At 48.4% G+C, this 27,811-nt stretch overlaps 3 protein-coding genes and 1 long non-coding RNA gene across 4 annotated transcripts; all 4 read left to right on the top strand.

The window, feature by feature from the left end:
* Positions 1-97: 97 nt before the first annotated feature.
* Positions 98-12,157, top strand: LOC135311145 (protein ELYS-like). Its single transcript, XM_064440285.1, has 10 exons — positions 98-218; positions 1,426-1,678; positions 5,370-5,550; positions 6,315-6,522; positions 7,825-7,941; positions 8,905-8,989; positions 10,949-11,099; positions 11,372-11,504; positions 11,592-11,773; positions 12,150-12,157. Exons 2-10 carry the CDS (start codon positions 1,472-1,474, stop codon positions 12,155-12,157), a joined length of 1,272 nt encoding a protein of 423 aa, XP_064296355.1. The 5' UTR covers positions 98-218; positions 1,426-1,471.
* A 33-nt stretch (positions 12,158-12,190) lies between these two features.
* On the top strand, positions 12,191-16,524 carry LOC135311160 (protein ELYS-like). Its single transcript, XM_064440298.1, has 7 exons — positions 12,191-12,324; positions 13,086-13,179; positions 13,739-13,862; positions 13,990-14,046; positions 15,129-15,275; positions 16,026-16,213; positions 16,386-16,524. Exons 2-7 carry the CDS (start codon positions 13,094-13,096, stop codon positions 16,450-16,452), a joined length of 669 nt encoding a protein of 222 aa, XP_064296368.1. The 5' UTR covers positions 12,191-12,324; positions 13,086-13,093; the 3' UTR covers positions 16,453-16,524.
* A 1,369-nt stretch (positions 16,525-17,893) lies between these two features.
* LOC135311164 (uncharacterized) lies at positions 17,894-19,081 on the top strand. Its single transcript, XR_010370981.1, has 3 exons — positions 17,894-18,036; positions 18,122-18,231; positions 19,016-19,081. It is a non-coding gene; the product is annotated as an uncharacterized LOC135311164 (long non-coding RNA).
* A 7,815-nt stretch (positions 19,082-26,896) lies between these two features.
* On the top strand, positions 26,897-27,811 carry LOC135311127 (olfactory receptor 14J1-like). Its single transcript, XM_064440268.1, has one exon. The coding sequence runs from the start codon at positions 26,897-26,899 to the stop codon at positions 27,809-27,811; it is 915 nt and encodes a 304-aa protein (XP_064296338.1).

Below are 27,811 nucleotides of genomic sequence, written 5' to 3'. Positions count from 1 at the left end.
TATTCATGGCAAACTGATGAAAGTTCTGTCAATCCCAAAAATGTTTATGGCTGTCAGGAGTCTCTTTCTGCATTTTTGTCTTTATTTGCAGTGAAGAATGCGAGACCTCGTGGCTCAGGTAACGAGCAGCCTGCTGCAGTTTCCCGAGGTGACTGTTCAGGCTCTTGGGGAAGATGAGACCACCCGAGGGTCTGTGCTGCGCGGGCAGTTCTGCAGAGGTGAGCATTTCCCTTGAAATTGGGCCTTGCTGTAAAGTTGCTGTTGCCTGGAGGTGGCCTGAAGCACAGGGTCACAGTATCAGCTGTGTCAGGTCGGTGCTGCTCAGATGCATCAGGTTTTGAGAGAACAGAAAGGATGGACTATGACAAAACTATGAAAAAATGCTAATATTAAAATATTTGTGTAGTTAAACTTGGAATTTGCAACAGCCTGCACCAATCTTGAGCTATTAAAATAACGCGCGCAAGTCAGTGAGCCCTCCTCAATTTCTAGTTGAATGAAAGGCAGTTTTCAAAAAAGTGCTGGCGTGGTTTTGGGCCGTATTTATTTGTACCATCATAACATCCCATGCAGAAATAGTTCTCCCACAGTGGTAAAGAGGCAACCCCGCCCCGCTTTTTCTTTTCTAGCCTGAATAAAAACAGGAGGAAGAGGAAAGCCCTGTTGGGCGCTGCAGCCAGGTTTGCCAAGTATTTAATGGGATGCGGAGGAGTGTCCCGTGAGAGCTGCTGAGAGCGGCTGAGCAGATGAGGTAGCTGACTTTGTAGGTGATCTGAAGGCAGCGCTGGGTGCCCGTCTGGGTGTCCGGGCTTCTGTGAAGTCCGTGTAGAATCTCTCTACGTGACTGTAAGTGCAGTAACTGAGTTAATGCTTCCTTTGGGTTGGAAGTAGTTCAGTGAAACTAAAAGTGCTAAATTCTCTCTGAGATCAGCATGTGTAAAAGTTGAAACTGACTCCCACAGTGCCCAATTTAAGGTAATTTCTTGCTGAAGTCCAAATCCCTGCCCAAAGCAGGCTTGTGTCAAGCACAGTTAGTAAACTAGAAAAGCGCCGGCTTAGATTTGCTCTATTTGAAGTATGCTTTAGGAGTTGTATTGCGGTATGTGTTTAGATGATTTCTAGCAAAACCAAGCTGAATATGGTATAAAGTCTATAGATCAAGATATTGTAATCTTTATCCCAAACAACCAGAATTCTTCAGTGTAGGAATGACAAGTCCAAATGCAAAATAATAAGGTGGTTCATTTGGAGATGTATTGCTTGAGGATTCAGTGGGTGATTTTCAATAACTGACCAGAATTCGGTAAGCCTGTCTCCCTCTGTGAGGTCCTTCTCCTGAAGAAAAGGGTCAGTGAGTGTGATTTTCCAGTGGTTTTCAGTCCTCTCCTGGGGGTTTGCTTTAGCCATCTTTTCCTTCTCTTCCAGGGAGAGATGGGCTGGCCTGGCTGGCTTGTGTCCTCAGCTGGAGGTCATGGACGCTGTGACGGGAGAGGGGCTCTCTGCACACCGTGTCAGCGGAGCCCATGAGCAGCCTCCCACCATCCGCGTGGTGAAGGAGGTTTCCTGGCAGACGGGAACGGGGCTGCTGGTTGCCTTGAGAGAAGCAGAGGGAAGTGTTCTCTGCCTGTACGACCCCGGAACATCGAGAGTGGTTAAAGCAGTTGTTCTGCCAGGAAGGGTAGGTCCTTTTTAATGGGGGGAACGCTGTCAGGTGCTGCATAACGCTGTTTCAGGAACAGCTTTGGAGCGTCTCTTTGTTAGGAAGTCTATTTTCTGTATGGCTTCACCATACTGTCGCTGCAGAGGATCCAGTCGAGAGCACCTTGATGTGAAATCGTGGGGTTAACGGTACCGTTACCCTCTGAGTTTGCTGAGAGTAAAACAAGATTTCTGGTTTCACGGTAGAGCACGTAGTTACCCAATTCTCCACTTTGACAAAAAGGCCTGGAAAACTACCTTTTGTTGGCCAGAGTGAGAAAGAGCCCCTCCCCAACCCCCCTTTAAAGTCTCTGTAACATACATGTCCTGAATGGTTCATTTCTGTCAGAAATACTGTCTTTAAAGTGTCTCAGACTTCCACGGTTGTGCTGTAAATGACTTAGGCACATTCCCATGAGTCTGGGACCAGCAAGCAGGTGACTTCAGAGCAAAACACATTTTTCTGTTGACTTAGGATGGGAAAAAACAGCCTTCACTGAGTTCTCTGGCAGGTGGTTACAAACTGACTTTCAGCCTGAAGCCCTTGAACCTCTGCTTATTGCATATGGTGCTTGTGCAGATGGGATACTCTGGTGTGATGTTGCTAACTGTCCCTGTCTTCTCTAACCCATAAACTCAAATGCTGTCCTCTCCCCTCGGCTCATTATCTGCATGTAGACAAGAGTCACCTTAAGTTAACGGAACATCAAGATTCACTCTATTTTGATCACCTTAGAATCTGCGACAAAGAAATACGTCCTTATTACTCAGCTTCCCAGAACGTGATTTGGTTTGACTTGCTAGAATCCAGGCGGGGTTTTGTTGGTCTGTAGTGCTACAGTGTGATTCCTGGCCGTAAGCGTTTGTGTGGTGGTGATTTCGACCGAGATGAGCTGGGTTGGTGCTCCACTGTGTTAGTTTGCTGATCATCCTGATGAATCTCAGAGTTTGGGATGGAAAGGCAAGCTGTGTGCTGGCACGAGAGTATAATCCTTGAGTAATTATGTTTGTGAACAGTGACCTAGCTTTCTAAGTCTCATTTCTGGAATCTAAGTAAGCTGGGAATGGGAAAAGGAAAGGTAGAGAAGGAGCGTGTCACATCTTGATTCTGTGCCTACAGAAGTGATTTGAAATCGAATGTAGTTGTAACCCTCCATTGTCTCAGGGAGGTTTTTTATACCACAAAAAATGGTTCACTTTAAAACATGAAAAATAGGAAGAAGTCATGGTGGTGGGGGGAAAGTTAGCTGTTGTGTCATAAAGGTTATGAATGTTGGAATAAAGCCTAGGCTTCTCTGCATTTTGGCTCTTCTGCCCTGATGAATGCGCTTGAGTTCAAGCATGCTTCCTCTGTTGCTTTCATTTTGCTCCCTATCTTTTTGCTACTCTGAGACCAGTTAGGCCAGCATGGGCAGGGCACAGGTATTGCTCGTTGGGGTGTTTTAAAAGTAAGATGCGGATCTAGTCTTCACATCACTCTGTGATAAAGCTTCAATGAGCAGCTTAAATTTGGGACATTTTTCCATGTGGGTGTATCTTCTGTGCGCAACTAAGTTGTACAGGTTAATGCTGACTGAGAGTAACTCTGGTGCAAGGTGTCAAGCCATTGGTGGATTAATCCAGGGTATTTACAGTGGCTGTCTGACTGCCTTTTAGTGTACGAGTAGATATGTAGTCCTTCAGAGAGTAAAGGAATGAGATTAAAAAAACAAACTCACAATCTTAGAAAGAATTGGCAGGGGGCATTTAGTTTTGGGTTTGTTTGCCTTTTTGGTTTTGGTTTGCTTTGTTTTTTGGTTTTGGTTTTTTTTTTTGTTGGAGCATCTCCAATTACCCCCTGGATATGCATGTGACATGCAGCAGGAAACTGAAACTGTTAATGGAGTATTATTTGACTTGGATTCTTTTAAAAGCAAATCTGAATTGAAAAAATTACTGATACTAAAATTGGTTTATAAGGGTTGCATGTTTCAGAGCTATGGAATGGTATTTTCACCACTCTTCCTGGTTTGTACGAGGCAGAAGGGCAGCATTCAGAGTCAGGGAGCTGAGACAGGTTTCCTGTGTTCATTCCCAGAATGAGTTGGCAGCAGCCTAGGAGAGCATGCAAAGCCAGTGCCGAGCGCCGTGGGAAAATAGGCAGTTTCAGGAACTTCTACATGGAAAATTGAAGAGTTAAAACTGGGAATCTGTATGCAAAAGTGGAAAAGATTGATTTGGAGCCAGTTGTACAAAAACAAAAAGAGATCTTCAAAGAAGAAGCTAACCACAACACTGGAACGTTGGCTAATTCTGCAGCACGATATGTGCAGTATTTCGGCTTTCCTCCTAAGAGTCATCAAGACTTGGAGCAGCAAGAATTTGAATACTCAAAACGCTTTTGGTAGTGCTTTGAGTAGCAGAGAAGGTTGGAAATTTAATTTGATTTCCAGGAAACCTGAAAGAAAATAACGTTGTCGAGATTCCCGTGAGCACTTCTAAGATTAGAATTCTTGTAGCCAAGAGGAAAGGTAAATTCTGCAGCAGATTGCCAGGCAGCGCAGTCACAGCAAGTGCTCGATATGGGAGAGGAAACCTTGGGGCTCAGGGGTTTGGTCATTTTTCCCCACCTGTGGGGGGGAAATAAACCAATGTATAAAGAAAAGGATACCTTGTGATGCTCACTCCTCTGTTCTATTGTCGTGTAACACTTTGCTGTTGGTGTAAAGCTCCCTGATGTCATTGTGCTGCATTTTGCAAGGAGGCCAAAGGGCAGCCCGTGTTCTTTTGTTGTGGAGCCTTAGTGCAGGAGCCCTCACGTGCTGGTGTCTCTGCTGGAGCAGTCAGGGCTGTCCCGGGAGGGGCTGCAGGTGCGGAAAGGTCTGTCTTCATCACGACCCTGTACTAAAGCTGCTGGCAGGCGGCTCCGCGTGTTACAGAGCAGCGTGCGCTTCTCCTCAGCTGGGGTTGGCTTTTGGCGAACCAGCTGCTGGGCTTTTTGCCGTTGTTTAGGCCGGCTTTTTAAACCTGTGTTCACGTGCATGGAAGTGCTGGTGTGCCTGTGAAACTTTTCTGCTTGCCCTGGTTGCTCTCTTGACTCGAAGTGAGGACTGGTGTAACTTTTACTGAGCTGGTATCTCCCTTCCGCACTTTCTAAAAATACTCCCTTCCCATGGCAACGGTGTGTCTCCCCTGCAACTTGACCGCGGCCTCGTCTGACGTAGAGCCATGATTTGCCCCAGTACCTGTTTGGCAAAGAAGGCGTAGGCTGTCTCCCAGGGCTGACGGGCTGTGAGCAGTGGGAGAGCGAGGGTGAGTTCGGCCTTTCTTACTGAAGTCCCTTAAATACGATAAATTTTCTTGCATTTAACTGCTTCTCTGTGTTTTCTTGGAGTTGATGGTTTCTGAGTATGAAATGGAAATTGGTAAGGTGTAATGGTAGAATGCACCATGGCAGTTGAAGTGAACTCAGTTAAATAACTGTAGGAAATCTAGGAAACGGAAGGCAGTAATGGAGTTTTGTGCAGGGTTTTCTTTTTTCTTGATAGAATTGGAATCAATGCTGTGTTTTTAAGTCTTACCATCCTGTACTTACTTTCTTGTTCCTGATGGGCTAATTCTGGCTTCACTTTTGAGTGCTTTCTATTTAGCTGGTCAAACAGCTTCAATATTGAATTGTATTTTTCCTGTAGGTAACTGGTATAGAGCCCATAACTAGTCCCGGAGGAGCCAGCGTGAGCCCTCAGCACCTACACCGGGCTCTGCAAGGGCTCTTTGGAGTGGCAGCGGTGGCAACAGATGGTGGTCATCTCCTTCTGGTGGACCTGTGTTTGGATGATCTCTCTTGCAGCCAGAGCGAATATGAACCGTCGGGTAAGCTTGCAGTTTTTAAACGTGAATTGAAAAGTAAGAAAACCTGTGTCTTTTAAATCAACAACACGCATCCCACTTTGAAGATACTGCTGTGCAGACATTTGTGACTGCTGATTACAGATGGCGGTTTGACATCATCTAGTCCTGAACGGGTTAAAAATGGGAGCGGCTTCATACTCCTTCTAAGGTCACAAATACCCCCTCCCACCAGGGTCCCTCTGTCACTGTGATTCTTGCCAGTGAGGAGCAGGAATTTGACCCTCCGAGTCGGTGCAGCTGCCTGACAGGAAGGTGTGTCGGACGTGCCCTGTTCCTTGGGAATGTCCTTCTGCTTCTGTTCATTGACTTGGGGCAAAGTTTAGGCTTGTTCTTTAAAGTAAAAATGCCTTATCAAAATCCCTACATTTGGACAAACAAAACCTGTAATTGGTGTATTTGGATCGCATTCGCCGCTTTGGCTCTTACAACAGTGGCCTCAGGAGCTGGTGTCACTTGGAGTAGCTTCATCATGAGGCCCAAACTCCTGATGTGCAGAGCCCAGGAAGAATTTGTCTATGGAGGTTACGCTTCTACCTGCTTTTGAAGTATGAGTGAGGATACCTGTCCAGTCCAGACACAAAATGGAAAGAGCAAACCAAGTGTTGCGTCAATGGGTATTTTGCCTGGGACGGTAGAATTAGATTATACATGTTGTCACGTCAGTGTTTGAAATGCAACCTAAATGGCATCACACATTCATTTATTGTGTGGTTTTGTGTGTGCAGGACTAACAGTTGCCACCAGAATTGCTGCTGGAGTTCCACAAGGAAGAGAAACTGTGGCCAGAGAAGGGAGACATCTCTGCTTTCAACTGCAAAGCCCTTCAGGAACAGCAATATCGACCCCGTGCTACATCAGCAGAAGCAACCAGCTCGCTGTGGGTTCTTCCGATGGCTGCCTGTCACTGTGGGATGTGAAAACTCTGAAGCAGGAGTAAGTCGGCCTTTGCACTTGGTCATGCCTGGAGGTGCAGGGCTCTCAAGGTTTTGCTTGAGGAGGAAGTGTGTTAATTTGAAGAGCACTTTTTCAGGGACAGAAATGTGGAGTGTAACCCTGGAATGTTTAGGAATCCCCTTCTGAAGCAACCATTAAGTCATACATGGATTAAGTGGGCCGCCTTGTCCCCAGTGGACTCGGATTGTTCTCCTTATTGTGCCTGTGGATTGAGGAATTGGGGAAAGCTCCTTCTTTGGGTTCTGTCAAGCAGTTAGGATGTGATGGAGCTCCTTTCTGTGAGGCAGCTTGTTCTGTCAGTAGTATTCAGTGAAAGGAGGAAATGTATGTGTTTCAGTGAAAGAGGTTTTAGACATTATTTCTCAGAACCAGTTCCTGCAATGAGGGCAGAAATGGAAAGGCTGCAGTATGTTAGTGATGGGATTGTGGTGATAATATTCTTCAAAGTGTCCAGGTAGAAGCTAGTGAGACATGAAAGGTCAAGAGCTGATCTGTGGCTGAAAAGACATTCTTTCCCACATTTCAGCCTTGACCAAAAGAGGGGACTGACCCATGCCAAGGCAACGATGCATGGGAATGAAAGTCTGCTTGGAACACTTGGAGATGAGAATAAGGGTCATGTCAAATGATAAGCAACAGAGGAATTGGAGACATGATTTCAAATGTGCCAAAGAGCAATCTCCCTTGGAATATTTGACCCACTTCAGACAGGGATTCACTTAAGGAAATCTGCAGTGACTCGGCAGGAACTATTGGAGGCATAAATAGAGAGTGGAGGGATAGTGAGGTGGCAAGAATAGATTGTGAAGGTGCACAGAAGGTTCAGAAGTCTGGAGGAGAAGTGCTTTACATAGCCCAAGTAAAGAAACAGGATGCTAGTTGTGTTTGGCGCTGTTTTCAGCTTGTGCAGAAGAGGCGCTGCATTTTAAGTGGAATATTGAAGCAGGCGACAACAGTGGGAACAATCCTTTGCCTGGCAGCTGAAGGAATCTTTCATGTTCGTCCTCCTCCGCAGGCAGAGGAGGAGATAAACGCAGGTTATGATTGCACGTGATGGAGAGTAATTTCCTCACCTCTGGGCTGTTGCATCAAAAGTAGTCGCTTCCTCGACTCACTTGTTTGAGATGGGAGTGTGACCTTCTGTGCTTTGAGGAGAAGCACGTCAGGTGCTCTTTGCTCCAGGGATGCTTCTGTCCTTCTACAAACAGGCAGGGCCACTGGGCTCACCTGGTGTCTTTTTGTGTGGTTATAATTTTATTATTATTATTTTTAACCCTGCAGGCACTGCTCTCAGCTTGAAGGAGGAAGGATGCCTGTCTACGCTGTTACTTTTCAAGAGCCTGAGAAGGATCCTCACAACTATTGCTACTTGTGGGCTGTTCAGTCTACACAAGAAAGGTGAATAAAAACTTACTATAGGCCACTGAATTTATTTTTTTTTTTTTGGTGGCATTTGTTCCCATACAGTTGACGCAGGAGTGCTGGTTTTGTTTAATTAGCTGTGCAGGAGATTCTCTCAGGCATGGAAGGAGCTTGCGGTGCAATTTGTACAGGATGTAAGGGAGATGAAGAGGGACCTACTCGTTCCTCCCTGCTGAAAGGAGGCAAAGCCACAGTTGCTATATTCTGTGCTTGCATTCTTAAAAGATTTCCTTTGTTCCTTGATGACTGCTTCACGATTTGCTTGATATTCACACCATGATAGGAAAACACCCTCAAAAGCAGTCGAGGCTGCAGCTCCAGAGCACTAAAGGTGCGGGTCCGCCAGCCTGCTGCCCCTAAGGAGGAGGTGACAGCGTGGCCGGTTCCCGGGTGCCAGCCTGAGCCTTGGTGAGCCAGCTCAGCTCGGCTGGCAGGGAAGGTGTTCAGCAGCCAAGTCAGTGGTTTCCCGCTGGGCTAATGACTGAAAGGAGGGTGTGGAAGGTGCCGTGTGTGCAGGGGAGGGAGTGGAGCTTTGGTGGGAAGGGAAGGGGAGAGCGATCTCGCCCTCTCAGCATCAGCAAGCTATTTCCTCAGCTCAGCTGCCCATAGAGTGGCAATCTTTTCCAGTTTGACTGTAAAGTAGTTGTAGTTGAGAACTCTTCACTGTGAAAAACTATTCCCAACCACTTTTACTCCACATAACATCTTAAAGCTTGCAAATGGTTCAGTTAGCCTTTGCCCCAGAAGCTGTTAGTGTCCAAATTTCCTCCTTTGTGTTTTAGCGGCTAAATGTGGCCATTTCTCATGTTTTGGGAAGGGCTGTTTTTCTTTTCAGCAAGACAGTGCTATTCAGGAAACCTCAGCCTAGATCTAAGGAAAGGATAACAAGGCCTATAAAGCAGCTTTGTCACCAAATGCCATCATTTATACCTTTTTCAGTGAAGGCGATGCTGTGAGTTTACACCTGTTGCGGTTAGAATTCGGTGACAGGAGACGCTTGCCATCAGGACAAGTCATGTATGAGGTAAGACGTGCACGTCCGTGAAAGGATGGAAACAGTCCTTTTCTCTAAGGGAGTATCGGTGAAGTCGGCAGGGGTAATATTTACCATGAAAATTGAGAGATGACTTTAAAAAAAAAGAATCTTTTGCTGAGTCTTCTTGGGCATGGCCTTTGCCCATACGTTTTGAAAACCAGTCGTACAATTTCATACCGCAGTGCCGTGTGTTCCAACTAGAGTCGTCTGCAAAGAGCCCGTATAAATTCAGTTCCTGAAGAGGAAGCAGCTTCTACAAAGAAATGATTCTTCATTTAAACACCAACTGAATGGCATGTAGGAAGAGAAGGCAGGGCTTTGAGTAGCTCTGTTGAACCAAACTGCAGACTTGAATATGCTTCTGTCTGTCTCCCTGCCTTAAACACGGTCATACGGCTTTACTCTGTTCTGATCTTCAGGTTTAGATTCTGGTTTTTGTTTTGAGCTCTGTTAGCAGGACTTCAAATGAAGCTCACCTGCAGGGTCTCTTCGGTGCTGATCCTGAATCTCAGTAGCTCTAAAGAGAACTCTTTCTACTTTCTGGCTGTGTTCCCAATGAAGTCTGCTCTTGACGCCAGCAAAATACGTAAATACAGGAAAGAGTGGTCTGATTTGGTCAGAAGAGTGTATGTAAATGTTTAGAAGTGGCTCCAAAGATGTTGTGTTTAAAGTATAGATGAACTAGCCTTACCTCTCTGTTATCTAACAGAGAGAAGACGCGTTTCTAGACCGTATAATTCTATGCAGTAGTATGCCTGACACCCATGCAAAATCGTTTTGAGGGGAAAGTAACCTTAATTCAGAGCATTTGTTTCCTGTTGAGGTGCAGTAGGACAGGATCTGTGCTCTACAGCCTTGATATTTATTAGTAGTACTTCCTAGAATGGTTAAGAGAAAGCTTGCCTGTTCTCAGAGTAGGTGAGTTACATGTAACATATGGGGTCATATGAGAATGTCTTGTCTCATGCCAGCTCATGCCAGGTCCTTTTAGAGCTCTGAAACTTTAGGAAACTTGGGCAGAACGAGGTCCAATAGATTTTCTTTTTTTTTTTTTGTGGTGGTGTTTTGGGGGACTTGTATTTGCTTAGTGGTTTTGTTGGTTGGTTGGTTTTGTTTAGTTGGTTTTTAATCGTAGAGCTGCTATTTGTCCACAATCCACACATCCAACTGCTGTGTTTGGAAAGACAGTATTTTGGTTAATGCTTGCTTTGAAAATGGGGGTCTCAGAGGTTCAACGCAATCCTGCTGGAGTTTCTGTAGATCTCAAAGGAGTTTGCTGACTCTGCAGGAATCTGTGATGCTAAACGCCTTGCCCACGTGCATGCCGTGTCCGCCGTGTGGTTTTGCTGTTGGCTGCACTTGGTGAAGGAATGGAGGGATGTTTCACCCATTAGACTCTGACGAGGCGAGAGGAGGAGCTGGCAGGAGCTGACGTGGTTTGAGAGAAGATTGTGACTCAGTAAGAAGTTCTCTTGGCTACTCCCGAGGGATGTGCTTTCACTCTAGTGGTGTGTGCCTATAGATAACACCTCTCAAGAGAGCTTTAGCTGCTGCAACGCCATGACTTCTCTAACTTCATTGGTTCTGTAATCAAGCCATGGAGCACAGAGCTTTGCATGCCTATGTATCGCATTATTTCAGATCTCTCTTTGTAGACAACTGTGTAGGTTTGTGAAGAAACCTTGATGTTGCAAGGAATTCTGCAAAACACATTTAGAACCAATATGGTGAGGGAAATGCTCAATTTTGAGAATGTGCAAAGCTTTTACAGCCAAACTTACCCGTTACAGTTTGACACTTAGTTCTCTTTGCCATCAGATTAAGGGCCTGGGAGAGATAGAGTACAATATGCATGTTCTATTAGACTTATACATTCTTTCATCGTTAGGTATAATGTCTGCTTTTATCTCAGAATGACCTTTCTCTCTCCTGTTATTTTTTCTGCAGCGTTTGGCATCCTGTGTTGAAAAGTACAGTTTAGACCTCACGGGCAGAGCCTTTCCCTTGAGAGGGCAGAGCAGCAAGACCAAACTACTCAGCTGCCAGGCTGTAGAAATCTTTCCCAACCACGTTGGCAGAGAAGATAGTGTTGATGAAGGTTTGTTCCTGATGTCCGTGTTTGGTGATTCTAAATGAAATGGTTGTGTAATCTAAGCAATGAACGCTGTTCTATACCCACAGCCTGAAAGTCTTCAATATCTGTGTAGACTAACTTTACACAGAAGTGTAAATTTTAGAAATTATTCTTAGTCAAGTGTTGCGTTTCACGAGTGATGTAACAGAATGAAGCCAAAATAGAAAGTGATGTTTTGAAAATATCAGAGATATTGTATTTTCTCCCAATAAGAAACAATGTCTTGTCTTTCACAGTCATATCTCCTGACACCAGTGTATCAGTCTTCAGCTGGCAAGTGAATACACGCGGTCAGGGAAAGCCATCTACTTATGTGGGTGTATTTGACTTTGACTGCTGGTATCATGCTCAAATGCCAGGCTCACTAAGGTAGATTTTGACAAAGTTGTTTTCAATATCCCTCCCCGTAATTCATTGGAAAGTCGGTGTTTAGCTTCTGCACTTGTTTTCTTTCAGGCCAGAAGAATCCCTTCAGGACTGCCCCTATTTTGCACGGTGGTCACTGGACACCGTCACAAGCATGACTTCTCCCAACCACATTTTGGATATTGTGGTGCAGGAGCGCAGCCTAAATTGGACAGTTCCTCCTTCTTATCCACTACCTGAGCAGTGTTTTCATCCAAGCACCTATAAATTTGGTAGGTATTTCACTGCTTTGAATAGCGATAACCTTAACCCGAGCTCAAATGCCATTTATTGGTTCTCTTGTTCATTGGTTGTCACGCAAAAACCCAGGGAAACCAAAAACCCCCAACCCCCCACCAACCCACCTCTGATGACATTGTGCTGACAAAGCGTGTGCTATTGTGACACCTGTCTGACAGTCGGCTGAGCCTGGGGGTTGGGTGCTTCTGTAACGCAGCCCGTGAAGTGGTGCTGGCTATCAAATGAAACGACTCTGGGCTGAAGCTCAAAGCACAGCACCTCGGTAGCCCCCGAGATAAAATTTCTACACTCAGCCATTATTTTTCTGAAAAAGGCTGTAAAGGTGTTATTTTTCGACTTTCTCTCTAGTGCGATGAGGGGAGTTTTATAAAAAACCAATAGAAATTGCATACCAACAGTCCTCTCAGGCTTTTTTCATGTTTTGCAGACTTGACAAATAAGCTGGCGGTGACCAGCCTCACAGCTTTGTATGCACGAGTGGTCCTCTGGTTCTGCTGGTCCCGTCTCCTGCCAGAGGGCTCAGGTAAGCCTAAACTGTCCTGCATCTGTAGCAGGAGGTGCTTCCTATGAACACGTGCTTAGCCGTGGTTTTGTCAATGTTTCATCAATACCAAGTCGTGCTGGTTCAGTGACAGCAGATGCTGAAGTTCTGCTGCTGAAATTGAGATTGTCCTGGTTTTTTCAACTACGTAGCATAGAATAATGCCAGCAGTTTCTGCCTGGGATGTTGGTCAGAAATAGCAATAAGCCTCTGACTGAAGGAGTTGCTCATGTCCACAGCTTGAAATACCTGGGATTTTAAACAAGTAACTCTTACAGCACCAACACTGGAATGCTTGATTTTACAGTAAAAGCATGACCTGCCTGTTTCGAAATTTTCATTGATTGCTTAGAGAAAAAACTTCACCTTGGAAATAGTTCACCATTTGGATGGGTGATAAATTCTATTGTCAGCCTGAATTGTCTAACCCATGTTCACATGACATATATAAAAACCCTTTGAGAATTGGGGTTTTTTTAATAACGAACTTTGGCTGACACTCTGTGTTCTGGATGTTACATCAACTGTAAGCTTGAACTGGCACTTGAGACAAGCAGGACTTGAGCCTTGTGCCTTAGGTCTCTTTTAGCAAAGGCAGAAAGAGGATTGGCTTCATTCAAAGTCGGAGGCTTGCCTGTGCTTTTGATGCTGAGCTTGTATGTTCTTCTGTCCGTTTAGTCCAAAAGTGTAGGTTGAAAATGTGATATGAATTCTTTAACTCCCTTCTTATTTATTGCCTGTAGGTGATGAGATGCGTTTCTCTAGACCTTTCTACAATTCTCCTCTGATTCAGAGCTACTACGTGGCTCATCGACAGAAACTTGAGTGTTTATCAAGGTAAGACCTACAGGAAAGCTCTGGAACAGTTCCGCTGCAAATTCAGAAGTGGCAGCGAGTGGCTTTTCCATCAACAGTTGTATTTGCTACTGGAATGGAATGCCAATGGAACAATGCCATTGGAGGCGTTAGATTTGGGTTAGAGAATAGTCCTGGCATTCTGGTACTGTCACGTTTCCTCTGTTAGTCAGTAGGAGCGTGGCTGTTTCTGGCACTTAAAAAGCTTTGTTTTCACTTCCTTTGTATTACAAGTAATGCGACAAAAAAGAAAACCGAAAATCTAAAAGGTCATTGCAACTTTTCCCTTAATAAGGGAGCTTTTAGGATGTCTATTTGGGACTCCTTTAACAATTCACTATGATCTAATGAACACCCTTTATCGGACTCAGAAATGTCTTTCCAGTCGATTTCAAGTCACGATCATGCCTGTGTGTGTTTGTTCCTTTCTTGGACTCGTGGGAGCTTTAGCTGGTTTTGTTTTGGCTGGAGGAAATCCGTGACACTGAGAGGCTGGAATTAGTGATTTCCTCTGTCAAATCCTCGCTACGTTTTGTTCCAGAGGCAAATGGGACTCTGACTGCCTGATGGTCGATGGGATGGTTTCCCAGTTCGGAGAGCAAGTTGAGGAGCTGTGGCGGGGGGATGAAGGCGGAACTGGGAAATACCCACCTCCTAGTTTACGGGTGAGTGTTGTGTTCCCTGAAAACAGCCACCACCACCACAAACCCCAGCCCCAGCCCAGCCCTCCCCCAAAGCCAATCATTTCTCAGAGAGAGGAGTTTGTAAAAGCCTTTTCCCTTTTCATTCCAGGCACTGCTGGAGCTCTATTTGCTAGAAGGCGTTGAAGAAAGCCACAAACATGCAATCGTATCCCTTGGAGGTATTTCTACGACACCTTCAGTATACGCGCATCGGTGTTCTGAAATGTCTGTCACCTACGCGTTCGATGCATTTTCTAATTTATGCTTCAACCACAATGCAAGTGAAAACACCTCCTTTAGAATGACGTCATAGAAGGAAGCATTGTTTTATTGCTTTGTACTGTGAGTTTTTTTTAGGAATTTATAAAACATTTTGTTGCAAAGCCTTTTCTGATATGAGAAACAGGTTTACTAAGCAATGTTAAAGGTAGAAAGCTCCCTTAGGTCTTCTCAAAATTTAGACCCAGTTTTTCATTTTTGCAGCACCCGCACCTGTAGCAAACGGCTGCTTCCTCGAGTGATGCACTAAAAGAGAGAGAAGAGAAAAGTCATTGGGCAGAAACTGAATTTTTAAGCTGCCGAAAGATACTGTGTTGCTTCTGTTGTTTGTTGCCTGACCCGAGAGGGGAGCCTAGAGAGCAAGGGCTTTAAAAACTCTTGCACCCCGCAGCTCTCTGATGAGAATACATCCCTAAAAACAGCTGTCAGAAAGAGAAAGTGACACTGCCGATGAGTGACCCACGTGCTGGTTTAAACCCAGTTTTAATCATTCAGAGCTAAGCTGTGTTGTAAGGACACCGTAATTTCAACTGTTTTATATTCCCTGGAAAGGAGGGAAAAAGCCAACTGTAGAATTTGTTTGCTTTAATAATCAAGCGTTGGCTGTTCGCATGTTTTGAATGTCCAGCTGGTGGCTCCAGTGACTAAAGAGGGAGCCTGAGTTTCAAATGGAACTGTTTAAATATGGAAAGGCAACCTTTCTGAACGCCTGAGAGAAATCAAAGAGTCTGTCTTTCTGGCTATTTATTCAGACTGCAATTTTGTTGTCAGGACCTGACTATCTTCAGGTTACAACAGCATAAAATGGCAAGACTAAGACATGAGTATTTTCTGTGTCCTTCCACGATTATATCCTTATTTCATTTTATGATTTATTAATATTCTATCAAGAATATTAATACTATTATTTCATATGATAAATTGTTGGTCTTGCAAATTTATTAGCCTTAATTAGATACCTGATATCAGACAATTTACTTGCTGCTAGACATCACGCATTCCTCTCCAAATAAAACAGAAACTTCAGTCGACTCCTTCGCAGCCGCCTTTGCCATCCCTTTGGGCCTTGTTAAGCTTATTCAAGGTTTTTGGTTTCTAGACCACAAGGATTATGATGTAAGTATGTGACAGTTGAGTTGGGCACACATTGCAATACAAAGCTAGGATCTATCCAATGATGCAAAACCCCCTGGTGCTTAGCTAATAACAGGTGATAAAGCATCGGAAGCGTTTTTTGTAATATGCTTCAGCAGCACCTTCAGCAATACGTGATGATTTGCAATTGGGTTTTAATTGCGTTGACAGGAAATGGATTAAGACAATGAAGAAGTCAAGGTTAATAGCGCTTGCCATGTGAATTGCCAAATCCGTCTGTTTGGGCTGTTTTCAGCAGAGCAGTCAAGCACTTTCTCAAAAGCAGTGGTTTAGGTACTTGAACTATTCAAACTGCCATCCTGGCAGCATGATTTGAGGTGGAAGACTGCAAAAGTGACTTTTCAAGCTACTTCCTGTTCCTTCTGATGCTGGAGGCTGTTCTTTGCCTGTCACGATGTTTGTATGACCTGTTTGCCTGGGAGAATAACTTGTCTTTATGAAAGGTGATGTTTGCATACGGAGATTTGGTGATCCTAGAAAAGTGAGAATCGCTCCTTTCAAAAGACTCCCTTTGTTCTGGACACTCACTGCATTGTTTTTTCTGCAGATACTTCAGGATTTCTATTTCCCTGTCCCGTATCAAGTCCTTCATTAGTCATCCTCTGAGTTTATTCCACAGAGATTCACCCTTACGGAAGAAACTTTTGAATAGATTTGTTGTGTGCGTGTGTGTCTATATATCTTAATCAACCTGATCTGTAACGTCTGCAGAATTCCCTGGCCCTGCTCTTTGAACCAGCTGCAATCAAACCTGTGTCGTGGCAAGACGTGAGAATTCTTCAGTCCCTCATGTGCCAAGGAGAGCATGGGCGAGCCCTCACCTACCTGCAGGTGATGAAGCCACCATTCGCAAGCAGTCGTGAAGCGCGGCTTTTCCTCACTGTGCTGTTGTCCAATAGGTAAAGAAATACATGCCACCGTTTTGGCATTCAGATACTGTGAAAGGTGGAGAACAAATACTAGAAATTCAGATCCCCTAAACTTCCTTTAAACTTGGAATATCAATAATTGTGGGGCATCTTTTTGGGGATTCCATTAATATTCCTTTACATGTGAAAAAATTAATTCTAGGTGCATGGCGGAGGCTTGGGGTCTGCTGCAGCAACACACCACTAAGATAAACGTGGAAGAGCTATGAAGAGACATGTATGACATCTGTCGGGAGATGGGACTAGTGGGAGACTTCCTGAAGCTGCCTTTCACAGACTCTGAACAAGGAAGCGTGGGCAAGAAAGAAACCTGAATCCCCTCTTTGCCAAGAGACGAGGCAGGATCATCATGTATGTTTTAAAATGTGTTATTTCTCATGGAAGGGTTTGGAGAAATTCTTACGGAATCATGAAATTGTTTTAATCCGGCATCTGCAGCGTGCCAACTGTGTGCCAGCACTACAGCTGAGCCAGGCGAGGAACGTTCATCTCATGGTAAGCGTAAAAGTCCTGCCAAGTGTGCCAGCTTCTCTCAGGGGTTACTAACTGGTTTAACAGCACTCAGTAAGAATCCTGCTTTCTTTATCACACCCTTCTTTGAACTACTTGGAATAAGCCTCTGCACCTTACGTTACGGCTGAACCTAAAAGTTGAACAAAATGTGTCACTACTCCAAAGCTTCCCCGTGCAGTTGGAAATTCAATGTTCCAGGCTGTTGTTGACTCCACTTCAAAGAGTTTGTTTGTGTCTGAGGATGAAATAAGTACCTCTCCTGTCAGCCACTCTTACCATTCAGTTATTCAGCGACATACATTGTGTAGGGTTCGGATTATTGGAAGTTGTTTGGGTCACTGTGGAATGAAGAGTGTGTTGTATGTCATCCCTTGTACCTTGCACGCAACTCTGGGTGCCAATCCACAGGCAAAATGTACACTATGGGTTGTTCTTTATATTATTTGCTCAAGTTATAGCATGAGCTCTGCAATTCCACAACTTTCATTTTACCACTTTTAGGACCAAAAATCTTACCTAACTTCTGTATCTCAAAATAGCCAGGTCAAATTTTGATTTATGGGAACTTCTGTTGTGGTTCTGTGATCCATTGGGTGGTTTGTGGAACCAGAGTTTTCCAGGGAAGCAAAGTTATGGGGTGGGTTTGGAAGGTTTAGGGCCTGCAATTGAAAGCCTCCATCCAGGGGGAAGGGGTGTGTAGGGAGCTTTCTCTTCCCTGTTTTAATCCTCACTTCCTTTTGTCCAATGTAACCCGCCGTTGCCCTGGAGATTCAGTCACCTGGGGCAGTGGCGTTTTGGGAAAAACAAGGGAAAGGCTGCTGTTTTGTCAGCCACGTGAAACTTGTGGGTGCTGACAGGTGGGTCAGGCTCAGGTTCTGCAGAGTGCCGGCATGGTTTTAACTTAAAGTTGTAGCTTCTGTTATTATTCTAGTCTTCCTTCCACTTGGCTCAAAATACCGGGTGGAGCTGGTGTGCGCGGATGGGCAGAACTGGCTGCCGCTCTGTGCCGTGGGTGTATTTTACTGCACCTGTAGAGGAAACGTATTCACTAATTGGAAACAGCACCGAGAGTTCCGTGCAATGAACTGCTTGTAATTATTTACCTTCTTGCTTTACGCTTCTCGTTCATCAGACCGATTGTGATCCTCGCTGGGGACAGGGGGCAGCTGCCAGAAATTCTCTGTCAGCAAAACATGGCAAGACCCTTCCTCGAGGTCAGAGGCAGCTGGCTGTAGAGAGAGCCAAGCCTTACCATCTGCCTTCATCCGGACCAAGAGGAGGTAAATTTTCGGGGGGGAATATAACGCACAACTCCCCATCACTTTGATTGCACAAGGCTGATCGTTTTTCCCTCTTGCTTGACAGCCGCAAGACCAAAGCCATTCTCAACAGTAACAGGACAAGCTAATGCAGGAGATGTGCCTCCAAGAGCACCTTTCAGCAGTCGTGTACTGGCCAAAGTTAGAGAGTTATGGGTAGGAAACGAGCAGAAACCCACCTCAGAGAGAGGTATTTTCTGTTATGATGGTGTTTGTATATGCAAAATACATATGTTTATATTATGTTAAATGTGTTTAGAGAATTTAAGAGAGCTGAAACTAAAACAAGGATTACCATCAAGCTATTGGTGTATGGATCTGGATAGACTTGATTGTGTGATCAAATAGTAACCTTTTCCCACTTGCTGAACATGTTTCTGCTTTGTTTCTGCCTCTTCTACTTAAAAACAGGCAGAATGATAAAGAGCAGAAAAGAGGCCAGTAGTTGTCAGATGATTTTCCTACAGGTGGTATGGCCAAATCACCCTCAATTCTGGTATATTTGGACTTGAGGGCAATGAAGGTCACTTACTGTCCTTCTCTGCTGTCCTTTTGTCACGAGAAAAGACCAAGGCCTTGGACAGGTCGTACTACAAGGACATGCCCAGCGTGCAAATCAGGCCACAGATAACTAAGCCGTTTAATCCCCCATCAGAACTTCTTCTCATGGAAGATGACTCTCAGGGTTGTCAGCACAATCAGTTTATTTGCTGCAATTTCATCCCTTCCCATGTAGACAACCATAAATAGCTTCTGGTGGGGAAGAAACAAGCTCCAGGCAGGAGCCAATCCATAGTTTCTTGTGAGTTGTTGGGCACTGCCTGTAACCTCTTGGTCTAGGCCCATCGGAAAATACGATGAAAGAATAGAATTTCACGTAGTAAGATTGCCTTTGTTTCTTATGTTGTTGGTACTTTTGTCTTCTGTGCAAAACTTGCAGGTTTCCATCGCAGGAATGCTGTTCTCACCAAAGCAGTCAAGAGAATGAGTGCCTTTGGATGCTTGGAGAGAAATGTTCTGCGGTTCCTTGTGAATTACAGCTGTTCCTCAAATAAAAAGCGTTTTCCAATGCACTGTGCTGTGTGGGTGACCCATACGTGAGGCAGAGGGAAAAATGCAAGTGACGGTTCCTGATGAGCCTGTTGGTTCAGGTCACTCACTCCTGGGCTGTGCATCACCCGGCATGGCTCAAGAGCAGGCTTATCCCACAGTAGCCATCTGTGTGGTGTGCCTTGCTGTTGAACTTGGTTTAAACCCAGACTAAACCACAACTTATTAGTGAAAGCCTGATTGCTGGTAGTTTGATACTACAATTGTAATGTTAATGCACAGAGAGAGAAGGATGCAGGAAGTAGGTGTGTGATTTCTGTGAACACCGACAGCACAAGCGTAGATGACCCTAGGAATCCAGGGCACAGGAAAAGCTTTGCTTCTGATCTAGCCTATTGGTCTCAGAGGAGCTTCCTGAAGGACAAGAACGGCATGTTCATCTCCGCAGGATCCAACAGTGACGTGGGCCAGGTAAGATTGGAGTCAAAGAACCAACTGGAAGCAGCTGTCACTAATACACAGTTGTGGGTCAGTCAGTTCGTTTATCTCCCATTATTAACATTCATGTAAATGTAACACAAATGACCGGCATTTACCACTTTCCTGGTCTGAAGCATTGGCTAGATTTTATCTACATTTGTGGCATCCTGGAACTGAGTGCTACTTTCAAGTGGGCTTGCACTTCTTGCAAGGCTGGGTGCCCGCTGTGTGCCAAGAGCTCCTCAAAGCCACCCACACTCGGGAGAACAACAAGCAGTGCCAGGTGGGATTAGCACAAAGTGACGCTAATGGAGTAAATGGGTCGCACTGATCACCCAGCGGGCTCGAGTAGGAAACCCCAGTGGCCCAGGAGTCTTGGAAGTGACCATGGACTGGCCAGAAGGCAAAGACTTTGGAATATCACCAGAGGAGGGGGTGCCACGTGCTGAAGAGGCCCCACTGTATAACAAACTGCCAGAAAATGAGAAGCAATACACCCTGTTCACTGATGGGTCCTGTCGCCTTGTGTGGAAGCACTGGAGATGGAAGGCTGCTGTATGGAGTCCTATAAGGCAAGTCACAGAAAGTGCTGAAGGAGAAGGTGAATGGAGCCAGTTTGCAGAGGTAAAGGCCATCCAGCTGGCCTTAGACATCGCCGAACGGGAAAAGTGGCCCGTGCTCTCTCTCTGTACTGACTCCTGGATGGTGGCAAATGCCCTGTGGGGGTGGCTACAGCAGTGGAAGCAGAACAACTGGCAGGGCAGAGGCAAACCCATCTGGGCTGCCGCGCTGTGGCAAGATATTGCTGCCCGGGTAGAGAACCTGGTTGTAAAGGTACGTCATGTGGATGCTCACGTCCCCAAGAGTCGGGCCACTGAAGAACGTCGAAACAACCAGCAGGTGGATCGGGCTGCCAAGACTGAAGTGGCTGAGGTGGATCGGGACTGGCAGCATAAGGGTGAACTCTTTCGAGCTCGGTGGCCCAAGTCACCATGGCAGGTGGCGAAGCCCTGCTTTCCTGGCAATGGCTAAACACCTGCCTGCTGGTGGGAAGCAGTGAATGAACTCCTTGCTTTGCGCTGCTTGCATGCGCACCTTTTGCTTGAACTATTGAACTGTCTTTATCTCCACTCACAAGTTTTCTCACTTCTACCCTTCTGATTGCCTTCCCCATCCCACTGTGAGGATGTGAGTGAGCGCCTGTGCGGTGCTCAGCTGCCTACTGGGGTTCTACCACAGCAGTGACTCCGTTAGACTCGCTGCATCCCAGCACGCTCAGGTTGTGGCGCTCTGTTTCTTCTGGTGCCCTGTCCTTGCTGCCACCTTCTGCACATTTCCACTCTGTGCTCCATGAGCAAGTCCCTGCTCCTCCAGGCTGCCTGGCACAGCCCTTGCTTGACTTTCTGCCCACTGCAACGGGACATTCTTGTGACATGAGGAGGGGATCCCTGACAATCAGGCAGCTGCTTGGGGCATCCTTGTCCCTCCAGGATGGCTCCAAGGACATTCTTTAAGGAAGATCCCTGCACAAGCCCAGATCTGGTCTTCTCAAGTCCAGGATGGACTGCCACAGTTTGTTTTGCTCACTTGTATCAGAGTTTTCATCTCCATCGCCCTTTCTCTGCCCAATTCTGGCATGTCACGGCCCCTTAAGGGCCACAGTTGCCTTCACAAGGGTCTTGGGAAGGGTTGCCTGGGTCCCATGTTCTTCACTTGCAGAACAGCCTCTTTCTTCCATGAGGGCTGAGTCAGAGGCCCGAGAGGGGTAAGTTCCCTCCAAATCCACTGCTACAAGCATCAGCCCCAGAGGGCAATGCGCAGCAGGAAGGAGAAGCAATGCAGTGGAGAATCACCTGGTGAAAGGAAGAGCTCTGGGGGTCCAGTTCTTGGGGTAGGGTCTCCAGGAATGAGATACAAAAGGAGTCCCAGCCATGACTCCTTCCCAGCCTGTTCCTGCTGGCTCCCTGGTGTCCTCTTTCACCAAGGGCAACCTCACACCTTTTGTGGAAAATCATCTCTGATTTGCACAGGAGCCTGCAGACCTGCCAAACCGCAGCTTCTCACATCCAGATAAAAATTCTTTTCCAGTTCTGAGCACAAACAGTTTTATAAACAGTTGGGAAAGGCCTCAACCACCGCCTTGTTTCTCATTGCCTTCCCTGAACGCTCTCTGCCAGCCAGACATAGTGCCCGGTGCTGCCTCCCAGCTGGGAGCCAGTCACCCTTCAGAAGAGGCCTGGGGCTTCCTGAATTGTCCGTGTGTGTCCTCCCACCTCCCTGGCTCCCTCCGGAGCTCTTAGGGAGCATTATTGTTCACAATAGGAGCCGTAGGACCATCTCTTCTGAAACGTTTCTCTCTTTATCTCTTCTGCGCAGGAACAATAAGCACAGAAGCGCCCCAGATACATCAGAAGAGAGAGTGACGTGCCAGTGAAAATCAGGGGAGCTTCCCTCAGGCTGGAGGCTTCCTGGCAAGAAGTGTCTCTTGAGAAGGGATCCAGCTGCTACCACTCTCTGCAGAGGGAAACCAGCAGTGTCCGTGCCACCCGAGGGCTCAGGGTATGAGTCCTGCAAGACCACCCTCCAGCTGACCCTTGCTAGAGGAGTACTTGAGGATGGGGTATCGTGCCTTCTCTTACAAACACTGATTGAGGTGGCACTGCCTGCAGTGCATTCCCAGAGTGGCTGCCAGAGATGTGTGGCCCCTGCCCTGCACCTCACAGCAGGAATGCATTGGAATCAGTGCTGCTGCCACTAATAACAGTCACCGTGCCATGTGCTTACAGATTTGGTTTTCTTCCTGATGGTGATGGTGATGGTGATGGTGAACTCCAGCTCTCTCATTTTCTTCCTGTCACTCACTCTTACTTGACAAGGCAGAGGTAGTCTGTTGCAGGCCTAAGCAGGCCGGCCTCTGGGACAGAGTGAAAATTGAGTTGTTCTCTGAAGTTTCCACTTTCTCAAACGGCTTCAATAAGACTTTGTCGACGTCCTCACCTGATTCCAGGCACTTACCTCCTACCACGATGTCGCCCCAGCTGGCCTCTCCTCTGACCCTCACGCACAAGGGCTCACGCAGCCTGTCCCCCATCCCACAGAGGCTCTCCCTTCATCCAGGCAGCGCCTTCACACTGCGGGAACCCCCTCCTGGGCTTTCCTGCCTGTCTCTTCTGAAAAGGCTGTACCCCCATTGCAGCACCCCAAGCTGCGTGACCTGTCCCACCAAACCTCAGCAGGTATCGCATCAATGCCATGGACCTGTGAGAGCACGAGGGGCTCCAGCCCCTCCTCCCCGTGCCCCACGCTGAGAACGTTGGTGCACACGTGGGCTCTGTGCCAGCAAGGCCAAGCTCAGCCTTGTCAAAGCTTGAAGGCCCGAGACCCTGTGTGAGCAAAGGCTTTCCCTCAGAGCAGAGACGTGCTGCAGCGAGTGGCAGGCGGCAAGGTCAGGGTGAAAGGGGGGGCTCACAAGGACAGCAAAGACGGGTTCCCCCAATGGCTGAGAGAAACCCAGCTGGGCTCTGCACCTCTGGCAGGAGGGGGCTTTGCTGTCTGTGGTGCCTCTTGCAGCCCCTGGGGCCTGTGGCAGGTGCAAAGCTGATCTCCAGGAGGGACAAGGGGCTGCTGAAACTGTACTTGGCGATGGGCATCCTGTGATGCAGGCACCTTGTGGAAATGCTTGGCCTGTTCCTTGAGTGTACCATCAGGGGTGCGAGCAAAGGATGGGGTGAGAAGAAGCAGCAGAGGCTAAGAGAGCTGGCACACGAGTGGAAACCCTGATGTGACGTGGCTCGTATTCCTGCGTTGCCGGCACCGACTGCACAGGCACGGGACAGACGCTGCCTCGCTGCAGTGGTGGGAACGCGTCACTTGCTGACAAGGGAGGTCTGTCACGTCCCGACCGTGAACAGGGACAGCTGCCCGGTAGGGCCCGCACTGCCCTACCAGCTGCACGCTCCGGTTGTTCTGGGCAGCTTTGGTATCGAGGGAACACTACAGGCCTGTGTTTGGCCATGACATGCAGCAGCTGCACTGGGTGGGTGTAGGCACTTCAGGGAAGCCCATGAGAAACCTTCAGGTTCAGTCAGTGGAGACGGACAGCTGACAGACAAGAGGAAGGGAAAGCCTGAGCTGTCCCGGTGGCACAGGACTCCATTTGCTCCGATGAATACCTCTGTCAGCTGCCCTAAACATACTGAGGAGGGACAGGTCTCCCTGTCCTTAACACGGGCCTCTGCGGTCATTCCATTTGGGCCAAAGAATTGCCCACCAGCCCCCAAGGCGACGCCCCCAGAAGCTAACTTGTCCCTAAGAATTGCTTCCTTGCAGTCTGCAGTCACCTGCACGTGTCTTGCACCACCTCTGGCACCTCCGATGTCACCAGGGATCTGCACCTGAGCAAACCACTCCTGGCCTCCATCCCCATTAACCAGCATGGATGCTTAGAGAAGGAGTTCACAGGTGACTTGAGGCAAGAAGAATCCCACATGCTGTGGGTCCGTGGGTGTGTGTTGGAGGAGCTGAAGCCACCTCCTGCCTGAGGGCTGCTACGGAGAGCTGAGACGCCTGCATGAGCTCAGCTGGATCCCTGCCCCACACAGGGGAGGCATGACCCCCTTCCCGTTACTGCCATCATGTCCTGTCGGAGAGTGGGGCAGGAACAGGGGCTTCCAAAGGGCAACATCGACACCTCCCACAGACCTGCACACCCTGGTTGGGCAACTCCTGCTGCCGGACACAGTTTGTTCAGTGCTGAGAGAGGGACAGTCGGTGCTGACATCAGTCTGCTTCCAAGTATATTCACAGCAGAGACCCTCCTGCCCCTCAGGAGCTGTCAGCCCTGGAGCCCCAGGGACACCTGGAGGGAGCCGCGAGGGGCAGAGAAAGGGCTGCCTGGGGCTGGGCCTCTGCTGCTGAGCTGGGCTGGGCTCCTGGGACAAAGGCAGCTGCTGGCAATGAGGCAGCGCTGCCGAGAGACAGCTCTGCCCAGGAGCAGCTCCTCTGCCAAGCGCAGCAGGGCTGAGGGCACTGCCTGCAGGCACCGAGGGCAGAGGAGCCGGGCAGGGAGAGGGGAAAGGCAGCCTGGGCTGGGGGGATGCTGGGAGCTGACTGCAGGGAAGGATCTTCACAGCCCTCTGCATGGTAAGTCTCTGGGTGGAGGAGAGTGTAGCTGGTGTTCTGGGAGGGATATCCAAAAGCTGCTGCATCCCACAGCATAGGTGATCCTTGAGGAGGACTCTCACAGCTGCCCTTGCACAGGGGAGGAGGACGTGCTGAGGAGCAGCACTTCCCTGCGGCACTGTCAGATGGACAGGGCACGGCGGCTGCCTTCGCCCGGGGATGCTGCAGGGCTTTGCAGGCACGTGTGCAGGCAGGGGTGCCCAGGGCTGTCCTTGCGAGCAGGGTCCCTGCGCCCCAGGGGTCTGTGTGCTGGGGCAGGGACTCTGCCGCCTGCCAGGCTCAGCACTCAGCCTGCCCGGGGAGCTCCCCACAGCGCTGTGGGGACAAGCTGTGGGTGGAAGGAGTGACCCTGGCAGGGCAGGGTCCTTCTGCTGTCCGGAGGGTGCAGCGTGGGTCAGGGCTGCTCAGGCTTCTCCATCAGCCTGAGGACATTTGCAGAGGGTCATTTGAAAGATGGCAGTCAAGGTCGGGGGTTTCCTGAAAGGGAAGAAGTCTGTGCTTTGTGTCTTCTCTTCCTGGTTGTCTGGGTGGGCAGTGGGAGGTGGGAAGTTGTTTCTCTGCTCTGGCGTAGGCACTGAGACCCCTGTTCACGTTAGGACCTGTCTGAGCTGCTCCTTAGCCCCCGCACGCACAGAGCTGTCCCTGGGCAGTGCCCTGCTGCCAGGAGGTGTCTGCAGGACAATACTGTAGGAGGGGGACTCACGCATCTCCCTGCCATCCCCTGCAGTGCAGATGCTGTCCCTGGAGCAACCCCTTGTCTCCCCCACACCCACAGAGCAGAGCCTGTGCTCTTAATACACTGGGGCCATTGCCAGGTGTTGCCCTTCCAGTAGCCCTCCCAGTAGCCTGACCACCAAAGATATTTGTTTTGTGAGGCTGGCAGTGATCTCAGCCTCTCTTCAGGACGTAACAAATGTAGGCGATGGGAGTCTTGCCTTGGGAGGTGCTGCTGGGCTGCAGGCTGCCCCCCAGCAGGGCAAAGCTCTCCATGGCATCTCTGTGCTGTGCAGGAGCCCCATGGAGATGACGCCTCACTGCTGAGGCCATGGAAATGCTGCTGGGTGGCTGTATGTGGGCAGGTGTAATGAGCCCCCTGTGCCCCTGGCTGGGAGGGCAGAGCTGAGATCCTCCTCTCGTATGATGAGGTTTGGAGGGGTTTGGAGATCTGCACTCCGAAACTGGATTCCTCTGCTCCCAGCAGCATCCTGTTTCTTTTGGAGGGAACACCCGAGTGCAATAGTCCTCCAGCTGAAATACCTCATCTAGTAGGTGGGTCACCTGGTCATAGAAGGAGATCAGGTTGGTGAGGCAGGACCTGCCTCTCATGAAGCCATGCTGGCTGGGCCTGATCACCTGGTTGTCCTGCACATGCATGGTGCACTCACTCAAGATGAACTGCTCCATATTCTTCCCCGGTACCAAGGTCAAGCTGACAGGCCTGTACTTCCCTGGATCCTCCTTCTGTCCCTTCGTGTGGATGGGTGTCACATCAGCAGTCCTCCAGTTGCCTGGGACCTTTCCTGTTACCCAGGACTGCTGATAAATGATGGAGAGTGGCTTGGCAAGCTCCTCGGCCAGCTCCCTCAGCGCTCTCAGGTGGATCCCATCCAGCCCATTAAACATGTGATTGTCCAGGTGGAGCAGCAGGTCATAATCTCCATCCTCCTGGATTACTGGGGGTCAGCACAGGGCAGCTGAGATCAGGGCTGATGCAAAGGCTGGCTGTCTTCACTTGGCACTAAGGGAAAGTCCTTTTGCCTCTCATCACCCACAAGATTCCACGTGTAGCAGAAATGCCAGGGATTTCTGCATTCAAAGTGCTCCTCACCTGTGGTGGGCAGCTGGAACAGAACACACAAACCAAAATCCCTGCAGCTCTGCTCTACACTCAGGTGAGTTGGGAGGGAAAATTCTAAAAAGTTCTTTGATATCATGATGGATTTAATCTGAGATCAACCCATGTTCCTATTACCCGGTTGCAGTAGGACAGGACTTACTCATGCAGAAGGGCGGTTCTGTAAGAAATGGTATAGATTTTCTCAAAGAAGTCTGCCCTAACCTCTCACTTCCTTTATCTCCTTGTTCAGTGCTCCACGCCCAGAGGCAGCAGATGTCCAACAGCAGCTCCATCACACAGTTCCTCCTCCTGGCGTTCACAGACACGCGGGAGCTGCAGCTCCTGCACTTCTGGCTCTCCCTGGCCATCTACCTGGCTGCCCTCCTGGGCAACGGGCTCATCGTCACCGCCATCGCCTGCGACCACCGCCTCCACACCCCCATGTACTTCTTCCTCCTCAACCTCTCCCTCCTCGACCTGGGCTGCATCTCCACCACTCTCCCCAAATCCATGGCCAATTCCCTCGGGGACACCAGGGACATCTCCTACGCAGGATGTGCTGCACAAGCCTTTCTGTTTGTCTTTTTGTTGGGAGCAGAGTTTTGTCTCCTGACGGTCATGGCCTACGACCGCTACGTGGCCATCTGCAAACCCCTGCACTATGGGACCCTGCTGGGCAGCAGAGCTTGTGCCCACATGGCAGCAGCTGCCTGGGCCGGTGGGTTTCTCAATGCTCTGCTGCACACGGCCAGTACATTTTCACTGCCCCTCTGCCATGGCAATGCCCTGGAGCAGTTCTTCTGTGAAATCCCCCAGATCCTCAAGCTCTCCTGCTCAGACACCTACCTCAGGGAGGTCGGGCTTCTTGGGGTCAGTGCCTGTGCAGCATTTGGGTGTTTTGTTTTCATTGTGCTGTCCTATGTGCAGATCTTCAGGGCTGTGCTGAGGATCCCCTCTGAGCAGGGACGGCACAAAGCCTTTTCCACGTGCCTCCCGCACCTGGCCGTGGTCTCCCTGTTTATCATCACTGCCATGTTTGCCTACCTAAAGCCTCCTTCCATCTCCTCTCCATCGATGGACCTCGTGGTGGCAGTGCTGTACTCGGTGGTGCCTCCAGCCGTGAACCCCCTCATCTACAGCATGAGGAACCAGGAGCTCAAGGATGCAGTGTGCAAACTGATGAGCTGA

The sequence above is a fragment of the Phalacrocorax carbo genome, unplaced genomic scaffold (genome assembly GCF_963921805.1).
Source record: "Phalacrocorax carbo unplaced genomic scaffold, bPhaCar2.1 SCAFFOLD_54, whole genome shotgun sequence".
Taxonomy (NCBI): domain Eukaryota; kingdom Metazoa; phylum Chordata; class Aves; order Suliformes; family Phalacrocoracidae; genus Phalacrocorax; species Phalacrocorax carbo.
The sequence above is the reverse complement of the archived record's forward strand: the minus strand, read 5'-3'. Positions and strand labels throughout refer to the sequence as shown.